Below are 26,200 nucleotides of genomic sequence, written 5' to 3'. Positions count from 1 at the left end.
ACGAATAACAATGCCACGACAGAAACGTGAAAGCAGAAGTTTCGGCAATCTTTTTGAAAATCCCATATACCGCTGGGGCGAAATTCTGAGCTGTGTCCGTTTCGATTCGGGACGTAGTTTCGGTTTCCGCGTCTCGTACTTGCATAAAACCCAACGCCCAACACAAAAGGAAACGCACACTCTTCCCCCTCCGTATAAACCCCCGACGACACACGGCAGTTCCCTTGCCTCAAGAAGCAAAGGCCGGGACTAATCGGCCTGATGCGGCGGCTACCTTAGAGAATGACTGTGCTCCTCTACCTCAGCGGCAACAGCCTAGGGCGCTGCGTATAACACGTGGCGGTGGGACAGCGAGCGGCCGAAAGCGTGGGAGGCCCCGAGGGCGGGGGTGGCATTTCAATGCACTGCTCGTGGAGAGCTGCCAGTTTGGCAGCGCGCATGTTTACTCGGGGCGCTTGCACAAGCCTCCCTGGAGCCTTTTCTCCATCGCATTGCGAGTGCACTCGGGTCCCGGGGCGACGGCATGGCGACCGTCCTGCAGGAACAGCACTGGCGGACTCGCGTGGTCGCCAATCACAAGTGCCGCAGCCAGCCGCCAAACGGACGGCGCTCACAGGCGGAACTCGGCCGCAATTACCCAGCGCTCAATTAAAAGCGGACCCCGAGAGCCGGATTTCAACTGCGGCGCGGTTTCGAGGGGAACTGCGGGTGAACAAGCGGACACGCTGCGTTCCGCTTCGGCCGTTGTGTCGCCAACCGCACTACACGTGCAAAAATTTTGCCGCGAGGCGTATAAAATAATGAATACATTGATGTCATGCAGTTTAGGAACTTCGCGGCGATTTACATGACGAGGAACGGAAACAGAAGTAACACCGGCGCAGTAAACGTACTCTCGATGCCTGGAGGGAGATCCTCCACGCTCGCCCACCACTACAAAACGTTCTCAGTAAGCTCTGATACTGAACTAATGCAAACGTATGACACTACGGATTCTGCCTCCGGTAGCAGCCAGTTTATCGCCGAAGAACCGTTGGAGGAAAAAAAAAGACCACGACTTTCACTGAATAAATGCAATTGTTAATGTTAAAGCTACCATTCGTGATATGAGCAATACCACAGCTCACCGGTTGTAATGCTTCGACTTGGCCCGACAGAAGCAAAGACATTTACCCACCCCTTTTTGAGGAAGCATTCGGCAAGTTTTTGCTCCAGACATCATTGGCATGAGATTCTTTCAGCATGGGATACGGATCACTCCCCGCCATTTTGCTTGATGCAGGTTGCGGCAAGTAGACTTTTTCCCCCGAAGGCAGAAACACGGGACTGCTGCAGAGCTGTGCTGGCCGTTGACGCTACGGCGGAGGTTATTAAGTATAATTAGCACAACATCGAAGCGACGCAGAGACTAGATCACCACCTCCTCCAGCCTCACGGTGCCGCGCCGCGTGCCCCACGAAGAACGAGTCACCCAAGAAAGGCGACGAGAACAGCACCGATGACGCATTAGTCTACAGAGAGGTATGTCCCTAAAACGACAGCTAGGACACTGAACCGGAGCATGCGGGACACGATACAGACGCACGGGCACCGTGGTCCCTGCAGAAAGCCCCCCCTCCCCCTTCCCCGATCGGCCACTCCCGCGCGAGTCCAACCTGGTTACATAGACGTCTTGCCGCGCCGCATCGTCGGAAACCGTACTGCCCGGACGCACGTGTGTCTGGTGCTTTTAGCCATCCCGGTCCTACGAAAGCGACGCAAAAGGAGAGAGGGACAGAGAATGGACCTTTTTCCAGTAGCGATCTGCGCATGCGCGGGCTGGCAGTACGCCATTCTTGGCAGGCGCCTCGGGCAAAATAAACAAAAGCGCGCCCCTCGGTTTTCTGCTTTGGGAGTGGCTATAATCTGCAGGCTTTTTTTTTTTTTTCTCTCTCTTTGGACTCCTTGTGGTGGGTTCGTACGGGCATACAATAATGGCTTTCTAAGAGAAGGGGCGAAGACGCTTGAGACTGACCACGCTGCCAGCACATGGCTGCCAGTGAGGGGGTTAGGAAAATGAAAAAAAAAAAAAGGGGGGGGGGGTGGCGCTTCGAACACAGCAGATTAGTCACGAGAACGTTCGCCTGCTACCTTGACATTCATGTGAAAGGTGCGGGTGACGGGTCAGTGCGGGAGGGGCTGCAGGACCAGGAATTTTGTGCACGAGTTCTCCGAAAGCCAAACTTTCTTGGGGGTGCGCCTTACTGCCATTTTTAGTTCGCCGTGGCGGCCGCTAGAGGGACCGGTACTGGAAAATGGTCCATTGCAGCCCAAGCGGGAAGCGCGCGGCCCCAGCAAGGCGATGTCGGGCCACTACGTCGCACGTCGATGTCGTGCTGTGGTGAACTTCGCTCGGGCAATAGTTTCAGAACCAACGCGATGAAGCTCCGAATTCGGCCCCAAAGCAATAGCTGTGGAAATCCTAAGCGGTAGAGTAACGGTCCAAAATACTTTTCACTCGGTGCAAATGAAATGAAAAATGGAGAACGCTGCCACCGCTCCAGGCATTCCCATCAGGAGTTTCTGTAGGTCGCGCAGCAAAACGCTCGCTCGGCGAGCCTAACGAAATGCCTATCGCTATCGCCAACGGTTGCAACGTACAAATTTTAGCCAACTTTCCAAACGACACTGATTGTGTCATGGGCGTAGCCGGGGTGGGTGGGGGTCAGTCACAGCTACTTCCCCTAAATTTCCTGAACGCTGCATCCTCCTAATTATTTCGGCCTTTGTTCCGCCCGTGCTATTTACACACCGAATCCACATGCTAGAATGTAAAAGCGAAAACGAGGAGTTCAGTTTATTAAAGCAGAAAAATTACCACGTCATTGCTCACTTCAAATTTGTTTTCGCAAGCTCGCTTCACATTTATTTATTTTTTATGTATAATACCACAGCAAAAGTATTGCGGCTACGCCACTGCGTTGGGCCCCCGCCCACTCATCTCCCTCATGTACTTTCTCACCCGCAATAGAAGGCAGGCTCCGCAGTGCGAATGAACGACAACGTCAACCCGCGGACGAAGATTTCCACCTCGTTTCTCGCTCACCTAGCCACGGGTCCGTTCATTTGGTAACCGGTTTCCGTCCACGGCCGGACGAGAGCCTACTCGTGCGCGAGCAGTGCTGCTTTCCCCGCACCCAGGAGAAAATTTTAATTTTGGCTTCTCGCCCGCATGACTGCTCGCACGCGCGCACAGGGCTCGCAGTGGTTCTCACGAAGCACCGGCAGCTTCCACGGCGAGCAGGGACGACTCCGAGAAAGCCACTTCACGATTCCCTGCACCTGCACGTTAGTGCTACGCAAACGGATTCGCACGGTGATGCGGGGGACTCCTCCGAATATATTTGCGGTCGGGTAAAACCAACAGTTGTGCCGCTTCTCAGGATGCATGAAAAATGGAGTCCAACAGATGTTGCCGACAAATATAAGTTCAACAAGAGCTGTCAACCAACAGCCGTTTTTCAAATGGTAATGCAACGTTTGCGCCTTCCGTGGCTTGTTTCGGTCTTCCTCCAAATTCCGCATATCCGACTGCTTCACTGCGCTGACGTCACGGGCGAGTGACGTAATCACTTCCGGTGGCGTCACTTCCGGCCGTGCACAGGACGCCCTTGCTTATTACAACGAACTTTTGGGCCAGTGACCATGCGGCGTCTTCTGTTGCTTCGATATTAAAGCCTACTAGGTCCCCGTGATGGTCATGCCTCTCTGATACGGACGCACAAAGGACACGTAGGTTACATCATTTTTACCAGCAGCCACTGCTACAGTGTACCACTGCTCGCTTTGTTTCAGTCAGCCTCCACTACAATGCTGGCTTTTCAGCAATGAGTTTCAACTAACCGACAGGCTGAGAAAAATCTAATACTATACTCGGTGAGAACTTAACACCGGACGTTGCCGCTGTGTCTTATCACCGTAGCCGGATGTTTCTCCGCGCGGCGCAAGTAGGGCGTTACTGGGAATATTTTGAACATGGCGTGAGCCGTTCCCGTGATTTTTTTGGACTTAATATGCTTATAAACGACTCCAGTGACTAGAAACAAACTGTGTGAGACAAGGCAGACGATATCACGCATTCATAGCAACCCCTTTCAAAACGCGCGCGCACTGACGTCACGGGTCCGGCGCTTTGGCGGAGTGATACACTACATGAGGTGGTGCCGTTCTTGAGTTGTAACCGAGTATAATCAAAACAAAAACAAACATCAATACCTAAAAATCGGTAACTTTATAATGAGGCCGCATGCCGTCCCGGTAGACAACCCCCGGCAACACGACGACACGTCGTGGGACAGCCATGTGCCTGTTCTCCGACAAAGGAGGATTGCAGGGCACACTGCGGCCGAATTCAGACCACCCCGAAAAGGAGTGTCCGCCCTCGTACATTCCCGCCGTTGAGTGACGCGATCTTCACCTTCATCAGTCTTTAAAGCTAACCAAATAAAACAAGACACCCCCATTCCCGAAAGAAATGACGACACTCCGTTGACCATACACGCATTTTCGTGTAGCCGGACTCGGCACTGCCATGTCGTATAGAAATGCGACAGCACGCAGGGCCGTTGTTCGACAAGACTGCGACAAAGGGACTGAGAAGAGCTTCGGTTTAAAGTTGTGCCCATCAAGACTTACACGGCTCTTTTTCTTTTACAGTCCAACAAGGCGGTTCTATCTCACTACGGCGGACAGTCGCGCTACGGCGAAGAGTGCATTACGGCTGAGCGTCGCAACACGGCGGAGAGTCTCACTACGGGCAGCGAAAAGTGCGTCGGCTGAACGTCGCGACACGGCGGCCGTTCAGCCGTTCAAATGATCTGCAGCTAGTTTCATGCAACATTGTTGCAGCTGTGCGTTACGTGCAAGAGCCTGCATTTATATGTTGACGCGTCTTTCCCGCATTTTCATTGTTTTCGGCCACTTGTTTTATTTATTTTTTGCGTGTTAATTGATAGCTCTCAAGCATATATATTCCACATTTTCGTATTACAATAATACTAGCCACTATGCCATCAACCATAACCCTACGCGCAATTTACCTTAGTTATGTTCAGTGTATTTAGATTGGTATTGCGAAATATACACCTTGTGGCAACCAGAACAATGCAGCGAGACCGGCGCTGTTTTTCGGTACACCCAGAACCATCCCAGTTCTTCCCTCCTCCGGCACGAAAAATGCCTTGAAATGGTAGAATAAGTGGAATCAAAATCAATTTTGAGGGGAAAAGGTCAAAAGAACAGGAGGGGACTATAGCTATCTTTACCCTTGTTTTTAGCCTTGTATTTAAAATAGCCTCCGAAAGCCCTGTTCTGAATAGGCGTACGCTGGCGATAGCACCATGAATACAGATATCACTGCCAAAGAAAAAAAAAAGAACAGGTAGCCAGCCAAAAATTGGAAGCTTGTGGGCTGAAAACCCGTGACATTCAGATGGAAAGAGGGGGAGAGATATGAAGACGAACCAACCGCCACTACGGAGACTAACTTTGTAACTCTCTTCTTTCTCTTTAGTTCCAATTAAGTAAGCCGTTGAGAATAGTAGGGCAGGAATTGGTAACCTACCATGAATAAACACTGTGCCGTTAAAGAAGTAGAAATGCAGAAATTGGAGGGGACTTTTACTGACTGTCCAGTTGTATTTTTGACATTTTATACCCCTGTCCCACGGGCAGTTTCAATCCGGATTGAAGCGAAGCGCGATTGACTTTGCGAGCGCGCTCGGCACACCGCCGCTGCTACACGGCACGTTTCGATACCGATCGGGAAGTTGCACCCGTTCCACTCACGTGCGCCAAACGGCGCTAAAAATTTACTTCGCGGCCGCCGTCTGGTAACTTTGCGCGGTCGTAGTTACACGGAACTATATAAATGTTACTGCACGCTCACACTTATTTGGGTAGTTATTTGATACAATTTGTGGCGTTATTTGAAGGTTGTCACCTTCTATGCCATTACTCAGCGGGGACGAGAGTATCATCGCTTTCGTCCGATCGCGCTTGGAAACTTCAATCGCGCTCGAGAAGCCAGGATTGACTTCGAGCGGGACTGGGCTCGCCGCTCGATCGCGATTGTAACTACCGTGTAGCAGCGCAAGATCCGCATTGAGCTCAATCCAAATCGACTCCTTGGCGATTGAAAGTGCCCGTGTGACAGGGTATTACGTAAAAGTTTTGACTTGATTGATTTTTGGGTTGTAACGCGCCGAAGCTACACATCAGGCACGCCGTAACTACAGCTCCGAATTAATTTTGAGCACCTGGGGATCTTAGCCGTGCACCGAAATCTCAACCTCACGGGCCTTCCGCATTTTGCCTCCATCCGAAAAGCGGACGCCGCGGCGGGCGATCGAGGTGAGGGGGAGGCTGTCTCCCTGTCAGGCTCCGCCCCCGCTGGTGCTCCTCGGTTGGTTCGGGGTTCGCGTTTCTGTTCTTCTACTTTTCCGGTGGACTCTTGGTGATTTGTTACAGCAACTTTCAGCCGTAACGCACATTTCGCCGTACCACCACTTCAGCCGTAAAAAATCAACACGCGAAACACGCAAAAAAATAAAACAAGTGGCCGAAAACAATGAAAATGCGGGAAAGACGCGTCAACATATAAATGCAGGCTCGTGCACGTAACGCACAGCTGCGACAATGTTGCATGAAACTATCTGCAGGTTATTTGAGCGGCTGAACGGCTTAAAGGAGCCATGGAGACAAAATACAAGTTGGGTTTATTAGAAAGACTGCATAATCCCGATAACAATGATACCAATATCACCGCAATCTTCGAACAAATAACGGAGATATGAAAGAAAACGTGTGAAGCAGTCGCGACCCCCTAGCCAATTTCCCGCAACTTTTCTATGACGTCACGCAACCTTGTTTGTGCAATTGGCGGCCGCCTAACTGACCTGTCGCGACTACACATAACTGGACGTCTGTAATGGGGCCTCTAGTTCCATTTGACCGCATCACTTGAATGCTAACGTGCAGTTAACGCACTGAAAATTATTTTTTATTGTTGGCCCGTATGACGTCATTCTTGCTCATAACACGTCACTGTGGCGCGAAATTTGAAAGTTTTTAAATACTTCTTGCTTTTTTTTCGTTAAAAAAACATATTTTGTGGCTGTAATTGAGCTGAGTGAGATACTGAATTCTAGTTGTTTCAGATTAAACGAAGTATTTTCTCTTCATGGCTCCTTTAAAGGAGCCATGAAGAGAAAACACAAGTTTGGTTCATTCAAAAGATTGTCTCGTTAGAATCATACTGACACCACTTTTAACGTAAACTTCGCTCAAATAAGCTACATAATTAGGAAAAACGGGAATGGTCATGCGACCCACCCGCTCATTTCCCGCAACAGAACCTGTGATGTCACATGAGCTAAGCTCTGCGATTGGCGGAGGCTGGCAGAAGCAGACGCAAATTAGGTAGAACTTACAAACGAGACGAACGAGCGATTTGCGCGTAAATTTAGGGCACATTCTTTACAAAGCAATAAGAATGATGGGACAAACAGTGGAAGTTACGAAAGCACATGTAAACATAGAAGTACTGATGCGTTCTGCTGTTCGTACTGCGCACAGCATGCTTGGTGTTTTGCTGCACAGCACTACGGGGCTTGGGGTTGTCTCAGACGGCACTGGACGATTGACGCAAGCAACGGTGTCTTACGTGACCCCATTTGTCGAGCGAGCACTGTTTCAGGGAACGAATATTTTCTCCCAGAACAAAAACAAAGCCAGGTTTAAATGCGGGCAAAAACAAACCAAACGCTTGCCACGGTATGGTGGCGCCATCTAGGTTACGGAACGTAAAGAAACGCGGGAACAAACCAACACCGCTGTACAGGGTGGAGACAACCTTTGAACGGTCCCGTGCCGCCGCAATTGGGCCAACGGGCTCAACGCGTTATTCTTTTCGTTTCCCACGAGACCTAGCAACGCGAAACAGACAATATGATTCAAACTTCTTCAGTAAACCGCGTTGCGGCGATAATTTTGGCGCGGTTTTGACACAATGACTTGCTTCGGCGGCGAGCGAGCAACCGAACATGGCGGCGCCAGCGTTACGTGTCTCTACCCTGTACGGCGGATGCGTGAATGAAGGTACTCTAGGCTGCAAAGCGGTCGGTTCCTGTGATGTCACTTGGGACCACGAAAACGCACGATTGAGCGGGAAAATCAAAATTTTAACCTAAATTGTTTAATTTCTCAGTGAATAAAGCACTGTTTGTATCCGGACAAGCGCTGGGGGCACTATAAAACACGAAATCTTTTGAATAAAACCAACTTGCATTTTCTCTTCATGGCTCCTTTAAACTGACCCCCTTCCGCCGTAACGCGACAGTCCGCCGCAGTGAGATAGAACCGGTTTTACTACCCTCTTTTCTTGCTTTCCAGCATCACTGCGGGATGTATGTTATGAAGGCGGCGCCAAGGAGAGTTCGTATTTACGGTCACATCCGCAATGGTCAATTTTCATTCACACTCCTTTCACAAAGGGGTTGTGGAACGTTGGTCTGACAGCTACAGACGTGCGGCAGACGCCATCGAGTAACACCAATAATTCCGCGACGCAATGCCCTCGATGCAGTGTTGTGTGCTCACCAGTTGTAGAACACAGCGATCCAAGCTGGAGGAAAAAAAAAAAAAGGGAAACCAGACAATGCCACTAAATATCTCCCTCTCTCTGCTTAATATATATACATTATATATATATATATATATATATATATATATATATATATATATATGGGACGAGGGATTCCGTAAGAACACACATCAAAGATGCAGTCCTTATACTTTAAGGTGCTTTATAGCACAGAATGAGGTGATTGCCATTTTTGTATGATACAGGAATAAAGAAATCAAAGTTGAGAAAAAATCAGGCATGATCGGAAGCGGGAATCGAACGGAGGTTGTGGGTTCGATTCCCGCTTCCGATCACGACTGATTTTTTCTCGACTTTGATTTCTTTATTCCTGTATTACACAAAAATGACACTCACCTCATTCGGCACTATAAAGCACCTTTAAGTAGCCGAATAGCACTGGCAATAAGGACTGCGTCTTTGATGTGTGTGTGTGTGTGTGTGTGTGTGTGTGTGTGTGTGAGAGTGTGTGTGTGTGTGTATATATATATATATATATATATATATATATATATATATATATATATATGGGTCGGCAGTTAAGAAAACCTCGGAAAGCAAAGGGGAGAATGTGGCACGCACACACGCACGCACACGCACACAAAGGAAAATACAACACACGACCGAAGTCTAAAACAAGCCATGACAGTTCAGGCTTAAAGCATTTATCAGCTGCGACGAAAAAAACAGAAGAAAACACCCCAACAATACCTACCAGGTGACACATAATCAGCTGACAAGGAATACAATTCTACTTCGGCTCTCTGTCCTACCCTTTATCCACCACCCCTCGTTTTCTTTTACCTTATCCGGTGCAGGGTCAGTGTTAAGGATAACGATTGCTCAGCCAAGGTCTCTGATAAGGCAGAAGAGATGTCTGCTACTAGGCAATAAAAAGGGCAAACAGAAATGCAGAAGCAATGCAGCTTGGCCCAAGGAGTAAACTTGGGATACCACAACTGCCGCCAACAATACATTAAAGATAATAAACAAAACGCAATATTAACTGTTAGTATTACGATTTATTTCAGAACATTTAGGGCACCTGAAGAACCCAGAGGTCTCCATAATTACGAATAAGCAGCGCCCAGCCCCGATAACATTTTTAACCACATCAATGGTGCAGAGGTAAAGCACTGCGCAAAGCACTGGCAACAAGACAGTTCACACAGTCATTCTTGGCAAAGACGGAAATTAAAAGAAACGGTGCAAGGAACACCCAGCAATGGTTCAAAGTAGCTGAAAACTCAATTACCTCTTCTACTTATCAAATTTAAGCAGCAAACTGAAATGGCAGAGTGGGATGCGTGGAGCAAAAACGGTGGCACCAGATGGTGACTGCCAGCGAAAGCCTACGGCGTGTTCGTGTAGAAGCAATCACAGAGCGGCATCACAGCACCATCCACGAAAGCTGGAAGTAGCCAAGTTCCTTTTGGCATGGCCTCCTGCATGGAGGAAAGCTCCTGTTGGTCTGTAGCATTTGAATGCAATGTGTGGTCAACACACTCTTTTTTTTATCATCATCATCATCATCATCATCAGCCTATCTACGCCCACTGCCGGGCAAAGGCCTCTCCCATTAATCTCCAATTATCCCGGTCCTGTGCTAACTGCGACCAATTTATTCCCACAAACTTCTTGATCTCATCAGCCCATCTAGCCTTCTGTCGCCTCCCGCCATGCTTGCCATCTCTAGGTATCCACTCTGTTACCTCTACTCAACGGTTATCTTGCCTTCGCATTACATGCCCTGCCCACGCCCATTTCTTCTTCTTAATTTCTAATATGTCCTTAACTACTAATGAGTCCTTTTCTACTAAAATGTCCTTTTTTGGTACCAGACTTTAAAGGGGCCATCAAGACAAAATACAAGTTTGGTTCATTCGAAAGATTGCCTCGTTAGAATAACCCTGAAACCACTTTTAACGCAAACTTCACTCAAATAAGCTACACAATGAAGAAAAGAAATAGGCATGCAACTCACCAGCTGTTTTTCCTCACTGAACTTATGACATATTATGAGCAGCTCGTCGCAACTGGCTGAGGCCAGAAAAATCCAACGGAAATTAATCAGGGATTATAACCTTGCAGAACGGAGTTTTTGCACTTAAATTAAATTTAGAGCACACTGCTTTTATAACAGCAAGAATTCTGGGGTAAACGAAGGAAGTTACAAACACGTGAACATAGAAGCAGTTGTGTACCTCTATGCCGGCCAACAGCCATCGGGAGCATTGGGCTTGGGCTTGTCTGACATGACACTGGCCGACTGACATAAGCGACAGTGCTGCTTTGTCGATTCATACCCAATGTTTCACGGAACAATGATCATTAACCATAATAAAAATATGGCAGGTACACAAGTCCGGTCAGAAGCAGCGTGCAAACAACTGTCCTCAAGCAGCAACGCTGCGCCTTCTGCAGACAGCGGCAGCCTCAGCCAACATACTAACTTTCGTTTTAGGTATCTGCCCATTCGATATCACGAAACATACAATGCAGCTAAGAAATTAAAATTTGGCCTAATTTTTTTGATTTGTCAGTGAACAAAGCATCGATTACTGCTGGAATAGTGCTGAGGGTACTATAAAGCGCTAACCACATGGAGCGATTTTGCAAGCGATTTGGGGAGCGGCACGACTAACGATGAACTATTTTTCGCCGCGGACCAAATCGCTCATCGAATCCGCTCTGTTCTGGGTCGCCAGAAAAAGTCGCTCACCTCCCAGAAGTGGTCTGAGCGACTAGCCAATAGGAGAGCCTTAAAGGGGCCCTGAAAGGCATTTTGAGCACACTAAATGAAGTAGCGCAATCGTTAGATTGGGTCGCCAAGGTCATCTGGGCCAAGTATTACTCTTTTACGCGCAGCGGAAAGCTCACACTTTTGTTGCAAAGTTTGTCGCTTTTTTCTCACCCTTTCCTTCGTGTTTTTGGACGCCGCCATCTTCACATGTCTACATCATCGATTCCCCGATGTTCGTCATGAGCTAGACATCCTGCTATTGGGCGGCTTTTTCACGCACTTCCGGCAAAGAGATGAGTCGTCTGCTCAGCGTCGACTCGCCGGCTGATCTGCCAGGGGAGTGCCGGAATGCTTGGACATTTTACGAGAAACGAAACAAGTGTAAACAAACGCTTACCCGTTCGTATTGAATGCAACCCGGCCATAACACGACGTGGATATTCTCTTACCGGAGTACGTCCCATAAAGAAAGCGTTGAAGCCCTGTGGCACTTCTTTCGTGCAATCGCAGAGAACGCCCTGAGCCGAATGCCCAGGTTTGATGGATACATTTTTTTCCACTTCAAAACAATCCAGAGATGCGTTTCGAACGAACACAACGTCACAACATGCGTTGCAAGTCTGAACCGCGATTGACAGACGATGGGCTGCCTCCTTCTGCCCCTCGTAAATTCGGCACTCACCTCTACGGCGGTTTGCGGGGACGAACAGCAAGTCACTTAACTCTGGCGCGCAAGCCGAGATGGCTTTTAGCCACGCACACTGCACATACCCCATGCGAGGTTGAGTCGTACGTCGCTCGAGAAAGATAATCCAGGCCACGGGAAGCACTATCCACCCGCAGAAGCACAACGTCGCATTTCATCGCGAAACAAAGGCGTCCACAACACACACACCATCGCCTCCTGTAATGCCAAACGCATCTCGCACTTCCAAATGAGAGTGAGTAGTATGCCTGCAGTGCCCATATGCCGCGAGGTGGGGCCCCAAGCTGAACCGGGATCACGCAACCGTAACTGACCTCTGGGGCGGTTTGTGCCTTGTTGCCAAGGCAACCGATGTTTGAGATCGTCAAAGAAAGGCGCTCGCTCCAGCGCTAGAAAGCTCAGAGCCGCGCCGGAGCATGTTTAGCCAACGTTGCCGCTCTCCACAACGCGTCGCCCCAAGCTGAACTGGTCACATGATTGAAGCGTTTTGTGCACGGGTTCTGTATCGACTTAAAATGTCTTTTTCACATGGCGCCGGCAGGAATTACCACCACCGCAAAATAAGACCCGGCACCAGCGGGGCCACATCTGATACGGCGCTTTTTGGATAAACAGTGCGCGGTGCATGAAAGGGACCGAGCGCAAGATCCTCCCCAGCGGCTGCGAGTTCGCCGCCGATTAAAAGTCACGTGCTGCACTGCAGCAACGCACACCGCGAAAGGGCAAGGCCAGGCCACCGCACACATGCGGCCAGATTTTTCGTTCGCTTATCCATCCTTGAGCGGAGTGCGGAATTCATGGTGTCAACAAAACTTGCCCGTAGCAGACGCCAGTCGGAGGAGCGTAATGCGGAAGTACGTCACCGCTGACTAGCGCAGCATCATGGGAGGCAGTGCTGGCGCGCCGTCAACAGTTGAAAAGAGGAGGAAACGCGGCGCGACGATAATGCACGGTTTTTTATTTACGATTTCTAAGCTAATACTCATCGCTTCAACAAAATTCTTGCGGGAGGAGATTGCTAATACATTGTCTTATTTGGTTACATGTAGATCCATGCATCGGCGGAAGGTATTTCAGGACCCCTTTAAGAGGAGCAACTTCCGGCTTAGGGAGAGGATGAGGGAAAGGGGCGAGCGGCGGCACAGTGCACCCTAGAAAAGTACGACCCTCTGCTCACTGAAATACGTTTATTTCCAGTTTTTGGGGAAAATGCACACATACAAAAAACTTGCGGCCGTGTGTACTCCGATAACCGTATCGGGCGCTGTGCGGCAATATTGGGATCGCGTTTCGAAGTCGCTTTCGCGATCGCTCTTATGTGGTTGCCTCAGCGACTGACTGGGACGAGCGATTGCAGGTTCCCATCGTGTCGCTCGCAAAAATCGCTCCACGTGGTTAGCACTTAAACCACCAAACCTTTTGAATAAAACAAACTTGTATTTTGTCTTCATGGCCGTTTTAATACATCATTGCTGACATCACGAAACGTGATGCAGCAGCAGACATGACATTCTGACTTATCCATGAATGAAGACTCGCTTGCTGCCGGACAAGCACTGAGAGTAGTATAAAATACCACCACGTAAAAGCGCAAAAGTAAATTCGAGCTGAAAAAACCCTTTCAGCCCTGACTGTTTGATTTCAAGCAAAGCAATGTTTTTTGTTTTCTTAAATTTCTGGGTGCGATAGCCCCCAAACAAAAAATAGAGCTGGAAGTGCAAGTAATAATATATTTATTAACGAGGCAATTAAATAGGACCTCTTGCAATTTAAAATTTTGTTGGGCAGAGACATTACTTTTGCATATTTTGCTAAATGTTGTGACTACGTGAACCTACAAACAAAAATTAGCTTCGTCAGACTTCCATGTTTTTTTTTTTTTTTCAGCCTCAATGTCGTAATTTCGTCTTCACTAAAGCTTCTTCTTTGTAGCGTGCAGCTCCACTAAAATGAGACAACAGTGATATCCATCGCACTATTTATCATTGAAGAACAAACCAGCAGTTTTGGCTTCGTTCTCTATGCGCTAGAGGAACTTTTATGTGAAGGCACCAAATGACACCACCAGGGCCGAAAGGGTTAGTAAAACGAAGTTGTATTTTCATGACCACACTGGTCTTGAGGACCAAAAATTTGTCAAAACATAAATTTTCTGTATTAATTTTATTTGCACTCTGTAGATCCCAAAGAATGTACCTGCAAAATATCATACCTGTGCCATAAGTATTTACAAAGCTGTCGCCATTTGACGTTGGCTAAATGGCCATTTTCCCCTGCGTTTCCCAACTTCGTGCCTTGTTTTCTCAAAACCAGTCTTTTTTCTCACGAGGCCAACTGTCGGGAACAATATCTTGGGATGTGCTGGTCAGATTTGTACCATTCTTGCTGCATTAGAAAGCTTAAGAACTGAACAGTGCAATAAAACCACAAAAATATAGAGTTTCTTTATACTAGTACAATTTTTTATGCATTTTGTTTTGCGAAAACATTTTTACTGATGACCTGACATTTAATAAATCTACAGCGATTGCAGAAACAGTGATAAAATTAGTGCTGTGGTATAGTTGCACTCCCTGGCCCATCCAGAGCACGAAGGAACAAAAATTATTCAAGTATATTATAAGCAGACAACTGAAAATGGAATGACATAAGATGTTGCACAACTCTGAACTTAGACTATATAGACGAAAACTGACTGCATATTTGTGCTCAGGATGTTAACACACACTTCACGTACAAATTTCAAGGAGATTCGTTCAAAAATAATCCCCCTTAAGGCACTAAACACAAGTAATGTCCCTTGCCAGGCTAGTTCCCATTACAGAGCACTACAACAAATGTATACACCTGAACTGTGACGGTACATGCCTCTCTGTTCAAACTGGCTAGCTGCAATCATCGTGCTTTGGTGTCGCTCTGGGAAGGCGCTTCATTCACGGACAAAAAACAGAGCCACTTCTGAGCAGTTTTTGTACTTTGCTCTCAACTGAGTACGTGAAAAAGGCTGGCACCATCCACATCACGAAAGCCCGTTCGTTTTATGAAGACTGAAACCATGCTTCATGCGGCCACCACCAGAAAGTCAAGCACATTCTTCCCTCTGTGGTCAAGCGAAATCGGCACGACCACCGCAACAAACGGTGGAGTTTTCGCAATGACATGCTGCACTCCCTTCAAAGCATGCTCCCTATAGAAGCCAGTTATTGCTTGTTAGATGCTTTCTTGTTTGTTTGTTTTTTATGTTCAGATGTCACCATGAAGTATGAAACATGCCTTGCCCGAGGTTTACATTTTCGCACTTAAGTTGATCTTACAACCAAAAGCACAAGTGACATGTTTGCTGGGCCATGAGCTTAAAGAAAAACCATGGAAATTCTACAGCAATATAAAAAAAAAGCAGAGCGTTCCTATGTTGAATGTAATTCAGTGGCTGCTCGGTCCCTCACCGGCTCAGTTATGACGCAACATCGCCTGCCCTCCAAGCAAATCTGGCAAAGCACATTCAAGAAAACCTTGCAACCCACCACCACGAATAGGCCACGGAAAAGCAACACAACAACACTTGCCATGCTTACCTAACCTATGTCGCTTCACTTGAGGCAGTAGCTTGGCTTCGCAGCATAAGTGAAAAAAAAAAAAATCAGCCAGCAATCCCAACTGCTACATCAAATTGCAGCATTAGCTTTATTCTCATTTATTTCATTTCATTTTAATAAAAAATGAGACAACTTTAGTTCAATTTTATTTTGTTTTAATTTATTTTGTATTGATGGTGGTTTAGTTTGCCGTCACAGAGCAGCCTTGCTTTTCTCTCCAGTAACTAACCTTTTCCAGTTGGTATACGCAAATTCCTTTAGCGTAATTCCCGCAACAAGCTTACAAACTCTTGGTATCAAGCAGCAAAATCTTAGACGTGCGCCTGTGCCTGCAGCAGTCTCACTGACTCTTTCCAACAAGCACTCACTGCCTCTGTCATTAGCAGAACTAAGCTCAGTGAGTGTTGCTGTAGAGTTTCCGGATTTCTTCTTAGTGACAGATGTGCCTACAAGAAATACGGTAATATTTACTGAACCAATGTTATGACAATTACTTTGCCAAACAGTTTCTTGCAAAATGATCATGCTGCACAAATCGTTTTTTTCAGCCACACAAAAAAAAAAAAAAGGCGCCCCTGGGTATGCATTATACGCAAGTTGTGTTCAGGAAAAAAGTGATAAATATGTTAAATCTGCCACTTTTTCACATTACCGGCATTGAACATGGAGCTAAAAAGGCCATGTAGTGCTTTGTTAACATGTTTAGTCGTGAATGGTTAAGTCATGCCGCATTTCTTGGCATGCCATAACCTGTGCTATGCAAGATACCTAGTGGCACCTCAAAGCAAAAATGTCCCCCTGCAGTTAATGCTATGTGCTCAGCTTGCTGATGCAACAGCCCCAAACGGAAACCGCGCAGCGATGGAGACAATTGGCAAGATGTGCAGAGACCCACCTTGGCAGCCTCTGTCTGCCCTCATAACTGATTGTTTGATTGAGGTTTAACATACACAGGCAATGAGGTGCGCCGTAGTGGAGGGCCCCGGATTAATTATGAACCCACGGGGATCTCCAACGTGCGATGAAATCTCGAACACGCAGCGTTTTTCGCTTTTCACCTCTAATGTCTGCCCTCATAGCCTCAAGTAACATGAGTAAAGAAATCGATAGCTTGGCTAAAGCCAAGTAGTGAACAAGGCTAAAGAAGCCTGGCAGTCATGAGTAAGTGTATCTGTGACCCTCACAACCACAGCCGCTGAAGGAGCGCCTAAAGACCACCTGTGTTACACAAGCCAACCCTCTGAAGCACACTTGCGTTCAATTTACTGTGCAAACGCCGTTCGCAATGTCAGGGCTGCAGCTGCATGCACACAAATACACAATCTGTGCCACAGTGAAAAATGTCTGATCAGAGGAGTCGGCCCACCTGTTTTCCCGTGCACCAAACATACACCCCAAGACCAACATGTCGACACTACATCGAAGACGGTCCCATTGCACAGACGGCCAGACTGCACACCATGGCAGCCCACACTGAACACCAGGATATGCAGCGTGCTTGTGTAGGACAACGCGAAAAGTAAAGGGGTGACCACATTTGGCAGCAAGCTCCGCAAAAACTGTAACTCATGGGGTGAAGCTAGCAGGTAGTGTGCACAACAGCAACAGGCGAAAAAATTTATACACAGGCCTCCGGGGTCAATGACAGCAGCTGGCGATGGGCCATCGCTGTCACTCGTTTTTTGCCGGTCAGCAGCGGCCCACAAGCGAGTGGCAGTGACGAGCGATGACAACGGAGAGCATTGGCGGTAGTGTATTAACTTTTTTTTTTCTCTTGTCATTTTCGCCCATGCTGTTTGTTGACCACATTGAGTTACGTACGTTTTTCACATCGCTTGTCACCGTTGCTGCGTGTGGTTTTACCCTCAAAAACATGCACCGTCCAGCACACGTTTCATTGTTTTCCTCATCGGCGTAACACTGTGTATAAGCCTTGTGATGCTTGATCGTCGGTGGAGCGGTTGGAGAGGTAAGCCCTAAGTGCGCTAAACGAAGTTGTGTTAGTAATCTGCATGCCCTTTTTAGCCTCACCCACTGCTGTGAGAACCCTCCCTCCTAATTTTTTTATTTCCAGATCGCCCCGTCGTGACTACAAAGTGCGGCAGCGGCCGAACGATGGCGCTACCCGCGGGGGAAAATCAAAACAGGCCCCGGCAGATGCTTTCGTCATCACCGATCGCTCAAATGGCAGTTATTGCGAAAATAAAGCCCCACTTGTGGGAAAGGGGATGATAGTGTGGGGTTAATCATTCACAATTGTACAGATAGCGGCGATCAAATATCCGCCAGGATGCTCAGCCTGAAGTTCCCAACAACCGAGCCGATCCGAGCAACGCAGGCTGGTTGCGGGTTGTTGGGGAAACCCTTCTAAAACTCACCGCGCGCAAGCGCGTTGCGTTTGGGGCCGGGTTTTCCTATTCAAAAACTGCCTATTAACACATTTAGTCGCTCATTTCACCCGGCCAGGTGCGGACTGCGTCCTCAAAAACATTCTCTAGGTGTTTAATGCGCTTGATAGTGTGATACCATGTTTTTTTTTTCTTTTCGTGTTAGCTTTTTTTGCGATTGAAGGAACTCTTTTCTGTCTATTTGCAGGGGTGGGCAACACGAACTCGGAGCAGAGCAATCCCAGCGGATCCTGATGCAGAAGGCAGAGGCCTAAATGGGGACCGCGAGGAGCGACAAGCCAAAAAAAGGCAGCCAAACAACACAACAAAACCTGCGCCTAGAATTGTCTTTTCTCTTTGACAACAAAAAAATAAAACACTATCTGGCTGCTCAGCTGTACAGTGACGTTCTTGCGAATAGCACTTGGCCGTCACACGTGAACTGCCGGAATCTTGCAGGTCGCATTCCTCCACGTCGTACACGTAGCTTGCTGTACACAGCTACCGCCCAGAATGCTGCCGGTCGTGGTCCGCCCTTCATCCATCAAGCGTTCTCGTAGGAAGTCTTAGGAAAATGGTACTACCGCAGATCCATACCGCGAAACGACCGGCAGCATTCTCCCCTGGCAAACACGACACAAAATATGTTCAAACAGCACATGCGCAACCCGCGCGCAGGCTGAGACACGTACGGTCACGGGCCGATCGTCTGCTTCCGTGCTACTAAAAGTTTCTGCGCAGCTCCCCTAGGCGGCGCTCAGTGTACGATGTTCGGAGCGCCTCCTACCCAGCGCAGGTTCCCTATTTCCTAAGTCTGGAAGGTGGCGCCGTGTGGTCCAACCGAGTGCCTCAGGAAGGTGGTCTTCCCCCCTTTTTGAGCTTGATGGATACATTGGAATTCCATTACCATGTGTCCGTATCTTCTCCACAACATACACCAAGCCCTTGTGGCAGGCTTGGGCCCTAAAAAAGTGACGCACACCCCCTTTTGGTGCTACTGTAAAAACTATCTGCCTTGATCCCTCGTTTGCTGCTTTATTAACTCCCAACGACTTTCCCGTTCCCACCCTATCCACCCCCATATCCGTCTATTTCCCTCACTTTCAATGGTTTCTGGTTGTTCGTCTGCCCCATTATTTTGCATTTGCATTCAGCTGTCTTGTCCTCTTCCACCATTGGGTTCTACACTTTAGCCAAATCTGAAAAATTCAAAACGACGAATAGCACGACGTTTTTCCCTTTGCCGCTGTTTTAGTGAACTTCATCTTTTTCAGAACTTTGCCACCAAGAGTGCATAAAAAAATTGTCTTCTTTCGAAGTTCCACTATGTTTCGTTGGTTTCATTTGGTGCTCATCGCGTTCGAGAGTAGGCAGATTTAAGGCGTCCATGAGGGCGAATAAGTTGTGCGGAACTCCTTAAACCAAAAATGACATTAGAACGAATGGCATTGGATTTTTTGCGCAGCGAATTAATGGCATTAAAACTTACATTAGGCATTTAATGTCCTTTTTCGTGTATGTGTGGCACAGGTATTAGTCTCTCCTCACATGAATTTTACTTCATGCTTCCCTGAGAGGCCCAACCCACATTTCCCTGCACTGCTCCATTTGCTGTCTTACCAGCTCAGCACGGTGGCGCCAGCTGGTGCATCTAACGCAAAACGCGTGGTGCCAGTTCGCGGGAGGGCGTATTATTTTATTATGGACTGTATCTATTTTACCGTTGCTCTCAGTGATCACTCATACAAGCGACAAGTTTTGTCTGCCGCCGCGTTTTGCCAAACCTCCCAGAAACCGGCACCGCGCGTTTCGTTTTGGAAACGCCAGGTTGCGCTGCCGTTTCTAAGGTGGGCATTTTTCAATTATGACCACCAAGTCTCTTACAGGCGGAAATCGTTTTTATCGGATTTCGAAATAAACAGGCAAGTACCGTTACTGTTCTTGGTGTTCGACAAAACAGACTGTGAAATGCGACCTCGCCTAACGTAGAGAGATTTGCTCGAGAAAAGGTTTCATAAAGACGTTCCTTCACGGTTGCAACACCCTTTATAAACCCGAAAAACAAAAAAAAAACGTTCATTTTTTTTTCCTTCTTTCGCAATTTGCCGGCGGACGAAAGCTGAATTGAGATTTATATAACCGCGCGAATCGCGAATGCGATACGTAGCTCGCGCAACGGCGACACGCAACTACAAAAACTGGCCAGCTGCTTTCGGCGATTGCCAAACACTATAAACAAACACGCGAGCAGCGATTACACGGCTTCGTTTATGTAACATCACGGGCCGAGCGCGCGAGAAATCTCGGCTTTCCTTCCTAAAGCTTGTCCGCTGAATTCACGGCCCCAGAAAAAGGCGGCAGCACCTCAAGGCCGAATATCACACATTGAGTAAGGCCGTATTTCAAATAAAATAAAATAAAAAAAGCACCGAGGTAGTTTACAGGCGCAAACGTAAAAGTTTCGACATCGCGGGGCTTGTAAATTGGGGAGGGGGAATCCACTGAGCAGCTAAGTAATCCATTTGAATGTTCGTAAATTTTAGGAGCGAACAAGAATACAGACCCAAATGTTTGTGAAGTTCGCGAAAGTTCTGGCACATCCTATTTCCCGACACTTCACTACGTTACTCCGCCTTATATAAGGGCTAGCTAGCTACAATTAAAGAGACTAGGCAGGACACAGTAACGCAAAACTTCAGTGCGAACGGGCAAAGAGCAACGCGGCTGGCCACAGCACGAGTCAGCAGCTGCACGAAGCCAAAAAAATAAAAAATAATACCGCAAACAATCGCGCGCGGCGTATCCGGTGCGGGAACGAGCGGCCGTCGCTCGCATGTTGGCAAAAATATTACTTAACCGCTCTTCTAAACTCCCAATGATAACGCATGCCGGGCCACGAAGAGCTGACTCCTCACGACTTCGACCAGCTCACTGGCTTTCATTCAACGGAGTTTCGTTTGTAAACGCTGACACTGCAGAGGCCCACAAAAAGTAGCGTCGCTTCGCAGTCCAACGCGTTTTAAAAAAGCCTTCGATGCTCTCGAAAGCGACATTGATGCCGAGCATCTGGAAATTTGGATTCGCGAGTTTTATTTGACCACTCTCCACTAACACCGGCGTTCTTAGCTGCGAGTGGAAACCCTGCCAAAACAGTAATCAAGAAAACGTAACGCAGCGAACTCACTACCAGAACACAACGCCGAGCAAGAAAAAACCAAGTCAGAAAAGCAACTTCACGCAGAAACTGCGATACTGCGCGCCGAACCTGCTTCTCCAGCAGGCAAGACGCATCCCACACGGATAAAGAAAAAACTAAACGAAAAGGCGCCCCGAGAAGCGCCGCGAAGAGAAACAAGTAAAAACAAGAGCAAAAGAAAACACGCTTTCAAGGCTAAGGCCAGGGAGGCCTTGAAATTCGGTGCCGAGATAAAACTCTCCTTTGAGGAGATTGTTTATAAACAGTTTGGACCCACGGCCTGCGCCGAGCTCGCCAGTGGCCGTGGCTGAGGTCTCGAACGCGAAATCGACGGCAGCCAGCGAAATGGCGGCTCCTGCGGCGAATATTTTCCTCGTGAGCGGCGGCGGCGGGCACCATTGAAAACAGGACCAACTCTCTTCCCCCAGCCCCCCCTCCGCGGTACGTGTACATCCCTCGGATCGGCCACTTTGAAATTGAAACATTTCAATGGAAATGTTCCGTCCGGGGCGGGTTTTGTAACCAAATCGACTGCAGATCATTCATAGAAGACTTTGATGAAGTAATCCCATTTCAAAATCATGTTTTGACAACGCCAAGCGCTATAATAGATCGGTCGGTATAAAAATGGACTTACCTCGGCTCCATGAGACATGGCGATTGCGGCGCCCTCTTTCTCTTTGACCTTGAAGAGCGGAAGCCGCCTCGACGCCAGCTTCCTTGTGTCATACGGTAGTTGCGTACTCACAATATTTCGTGGAGTCAGTCTCAGTTAATCAAAGACACTATAATAGTAAAACTTATTTTAGCCTTTATATAGTATTACTTTAACATCTTGGTTTACTATAGTATATTACAATTTTTTATTGTCTATCATCGACGTCAACGCCGTAGCCTCACCACGGCTTCAACTAGCCACGCCAAGCCGCGCCGATTTGGTTGTCTGCTCGTTTAGCGATTTTAGCATGGTTATTCAGGTGTTCAAGTTACTCAGCGTGTACGTACTAGTGCTACGTAGTAAATGCACGCCGTTGTACTGTAGTATCTTTATCTTTACGTATGACGAACATTTGAGAGGCTGAAGGCTGATCGAAGCGGCATGATAACTCGCTAGGTTATCGCTGTTGCCGCAGCCACGCAGTCATTGCCTGCTTGGCTGCTAACGTGTGCTTTTGGGAGTGCTGTACGCAGCGCTGTTCTTCGAGTTGATGGGGTGAGCTTGTTCATATCAGCTCAGATAGCGATTACTCGCTTTTGTTGTGACTCGGCCGTGCCGCGGAAGCAGCGTTCGCCTTGGCTGCACAATTAAACCCTAGCTCTGAAAAAAGCGAATGAAATTATTTCTCCCGAAGCCCAGCTGTGCATTTCTTGCTTACCTGTCTGGTGATCAGCTGTCTAGTGATCACCTCAGAAAACAGGATTTTCTTTATTCATGGGCGCCCAGCCGTCTGGCCCAGCAATAATGTGTTTCGTTTCTGGGTTTCACAGTGATTTCCCAAGTCGGACCTGTTTGTACTTCTTGTACATCTGTAATGCATGCCCATTGCTACCATCAATCGTTCCGCTCTGGAAATTCCGATTCGCGTTCAGCATTAAGATAAATCGTCTTTTAAAGTTACTAACCGATCAATTCACTTTGCTTACTATTATAAATTTACTAACCAATAAAGTTTCAAACCAATAACCAATGAGGCCAACGAAGAGTAGAGGGGGAAACAGCAGTGGGGCGAAATTCTGGAAAAATTCCTTTCTTCCTCTGATCATCATGCTATAGTCGCATTAATTTGTTTTCCTGGCCTTTGCATGGAGAAAATTAATTTTTTTTTATATCGGTATTTGTTATAAAATGTGCGTATTGGCAGAGCTATTGTAAAAAAGAAGGCCCACCATAAAGTTTAATACCAAAATCGCACTCTGTGGAAGATGTTCCCTCTTGTACATATCTTCCTCCATGAAGCTATCCTGAATGACTCTCAGACTAGGCCACCTTCTATTCTGTAGCTTCAAAGCGATATTTCAGTACACTGTACTTTCCAGAAGTGAAATTCAAGGTTCTCGCAATCCAGTCAGACATCATTCACAAAGGTTGGCGCATTTTGATTGACTTGTTTGTATTTACTGATGGGTGGTTGTTGCCATCAGTTTGAATCGCTTCTTCTGTTTGATTAAAGAGCGAGCAAGAAGTGCGAACGTGTGAAAATGTGAAATTTTTTGCGCACTTTCCATGGACTGACTAAAAAGAACATTTGCAACCTGCTGCATTGTCAAATTCATGCCATTTCCACCCGCCTTGAAATAATTGCTGTGGCTTATGCATGCACAACATTTTAAGATTTGTTTCCACATGGTAACGGGTGCATCTATACAGTACCAAAGGCTTGAGAGACATTGGGATTCAAGCCGGGGTGCTTCGTGTATAAAATGGGCACCCTATAGCACCCGTCATTTGCATTTCTGTCCCTGGTGTAAGCTCACAGCCATAACGTGCAACTCCTCAAGTTGGTGAAGTAGAGTTAGGCGATTGAATTGGCCTCTGCAGCTCTGGAATAATGGTAAGCATTCGGTTGTTGCAGCATTTTATGTGGATGCGGGGAGACATTACGTACATGTGGCCAAATAGTGAGGACGCTCAAGTCTTGTGGGCATATGTGCTACTAGGCGATTGATTATGCATATAAGAGCTGTTGTTATACAATGGTAAAATCTTATGGTCACAGCCTTTACAATTGTGTTCTCATCAGTCCTGGTCAGTAATGTTCAGCAAGGATTTATTGCTCGTTTCACAAACTTAGTTCCTTTAGCGTGGAACTGCAAAGTGGGAGAGGGCAGTTTATCACAATCGAAGTAAGCTACAAGCTTTTTAAGGATAAATTTTAGGTAGCATTCTCACCAAGCCTCAGTGTAGATGATGGTCGACAGAGATGTTCATTTCCTCTGGCTTCTCTACAGGTGCAGTGAATTCAAATGGGTTTGTAGAGGCGCTGTTTTAATGTGCTAGACAAGGCGTAATTGCGTCAACAATGAAGAGCTCCACTTTGGCTTCTGCCATTAGCCAGGGCAGCCTGTTGAGTCGGCCACTTACCCATCCATAGCAGATGTGATTAGCTTCTTGACTGCTCTTTGGCTGTCATGCTGACTGGAGGTCCACTGAAACAATTTCTGGAATGGCATGTTGTTGGGCTAGTTGGTGTCGCATTTCAAATGGGAAACTGCGCTTCATAGATGGGGCAAAGAAGAAGATTGAATGGGATCAGGCTCTCAACTATCCTTATTGACGTGAAGAGCATTATGTGTGCATTCTTACACGAGTGCCCAGAGGTCGGCACTTTGGTGTAAGCAAAGACCTAGCTAAAAAGTGAAAGTGATTCTCATGCAGCACCACGGGAGGTGCATTCACCCAAAGTGGGCTCAGCTTTCTTTTGAAACAGAGTTTCGACGAGCACGGAAAGGCCTGCTTTTCAAGTCAGGTCATAGATTTCGTTGTAAACAGAAGGTTTTAGTACATGGTTAGTGTATACAGAAGGGGGTCCCAAAGTCACAGACTAAGAGACTCACAAGACTTGATTAACAGTTGCTGTCCCCAGTTTTTAGACACTAACCTTAAACTCTCACCAGGCCATGTACGTTGGCTCTACAAACTCACTTTGTACAAACTTGTTGCCGTATGAGTCAGTGAGCACTCGAGGACAGTAAAAAGGGTGGTGGCTCCATTGTACCTTGAAGGTGCATTGTCGTCATAACATTCAGATTTTCGTGGCTCAGGTTGATAGGCTGCAGACAACTTTTTGTTCTTCGGTGGTCTTTACGGCGGTAGCCAAGCCGCTGCTGCAAAAGCTGAAGAGCAACTTTGGCCATAGGACAACCACGCTAAGGCACAAAGGCCGAGTGCTTGTCCCCTACCATGGAGAGGTATATTATGTGAAGAATGTAGCCAACAGGCACGCAGTGCCACCTTTTTATTAGAGTGAAGCTCCATTTGCCTCTCCTCCCGCCTTTTCGGGTGCTGCCGCTGCTGTGGTCTGACCGGACGTGCAGCAGGGTTTTTTGCCACCAGATGGCACCGCCTCTGCGCGTAACAGCTGCGCACCACAACCAAACCAGCCCAGCTACTCCTGTCCGGGGCCCAACAGTGCATCTCTTTGCAGTCGGCCCTTTCACTGCCGGTCAACAGAAAGGCAAAGCTCATGCTTACCGACAATGTGGCAGCGTGTGCGTTGTGCGAAGGAAGTGCGGGGGTGTGGGCCATCCTCTGACCACTTTTTGGCATCCACCTCAATGCAGCCGTACGGCTTCCTCAGAAACTTCGCAGTTGAATAAAAATCGGTCCTGGTCCAGAATTCGAATCCGGGATTACCGCGCAACAGGGGCAGTTGCTCTACCAACTGAGCTAACCAGGAAGCTAGGTGTTTGTAGCGCGAGAGAGAATTGACGAACAACTCGAAGCGATGGACAGGTGTTAATCGACCAGAGTTAAGGGAAATCCCTAAGGTGGAGTATGATTCTGCTAAGGAAACTTTGACATCCACCTCAATGCAGCCGCACGGCTACAACGGAAAGCTGTACAGCTTCCTCAGAAACTTCGCATTTGAAAAACATTTCGTCCTGGTCCAGGATTTGAACCTGGGACCACCGCTAAATCTGGTTGATTAACATCTGTCCATCACTTCAACTTGTTGGTCAATTCGCTCTCAGGCTACGAACGGCTAGCCTCCTGTTAGCTCACTTGGTAGAGTGACTGCCCCTGTTAGGCGGTGGTCCCGGGATCGGATCCTCGACCAGGACGAATTTTCCATCAACTATGAAGTTTCTGAGGAAGCTGTGCAGCTTTCCTTTGAAGCCGTACGGCTGGATTGAGGTGGATGTCAAATTTCCCCTCACAGAATCTTCCCCAC

At 47.7% G+C, this 26,200-nt stretch overlaps 1 protein-coding gene across 5 annotated transcripts in view; it reads right to left on the bottom strand.

Moving 5' to 3' along the window:
* Positions 1-21,999, bottom strand: part of LOC144179285 (uncharacterized) — a 237,133-nt gene extending 215,134 nt beyond the window's left edge. Inside the window, exons 1-2 of one of the 5 annotated variants that reach the window (XM_077707583.1) lie at positions 21,946-21,963; positions 9,936-10,125 (exon numbers count right to left, since the gene is read on the bottom strand). Coding sequence is in view for 2 of the 5 variants with exons in the window: in XM_077707578.1 (XP_077563704.1) it covers positions 21,946-21,963 (18 nt within the window). In the remaining 3 variants the exon portion in view is untranslated. Of the gene's footprint in view, positions 1-9,935; positions 11,294-15,704; positions 15,741-21,945 lie in introns of those variants that run through there. The other 4 variants (XM_077707581.1, XM_077707578.1, XM_077707579.1 and 1 more) reach the window with 4 other exon arrangements.
* Positions 22,000-26,200: the final 4,201 nt, after the last annotated feature.

This window comes from Haemaphysalis longicornis, unplaced genomic scaffold (genome assembly GCF_048455015.1).
Source record: "Haemaphysalis longicornis isolate Haplotype H1 unplaced genomic scaffold, Haemaphysalis longicornis Haplotype H1 scaffold_4, whole genome shotgun sequence".
In the NCBI taxonomy this organism is placed as follows: Eukaryota; Metazoa; Arthropoda; class Arachnida; order Ixodida; family Ixodidae; genus Haemaphysalis; species Haemaphysalis longicornis.
Note: the sequence above shows the minus strand (reverse complement) of the source record. Positions and strands in the feature narration are given on the sequence as shown.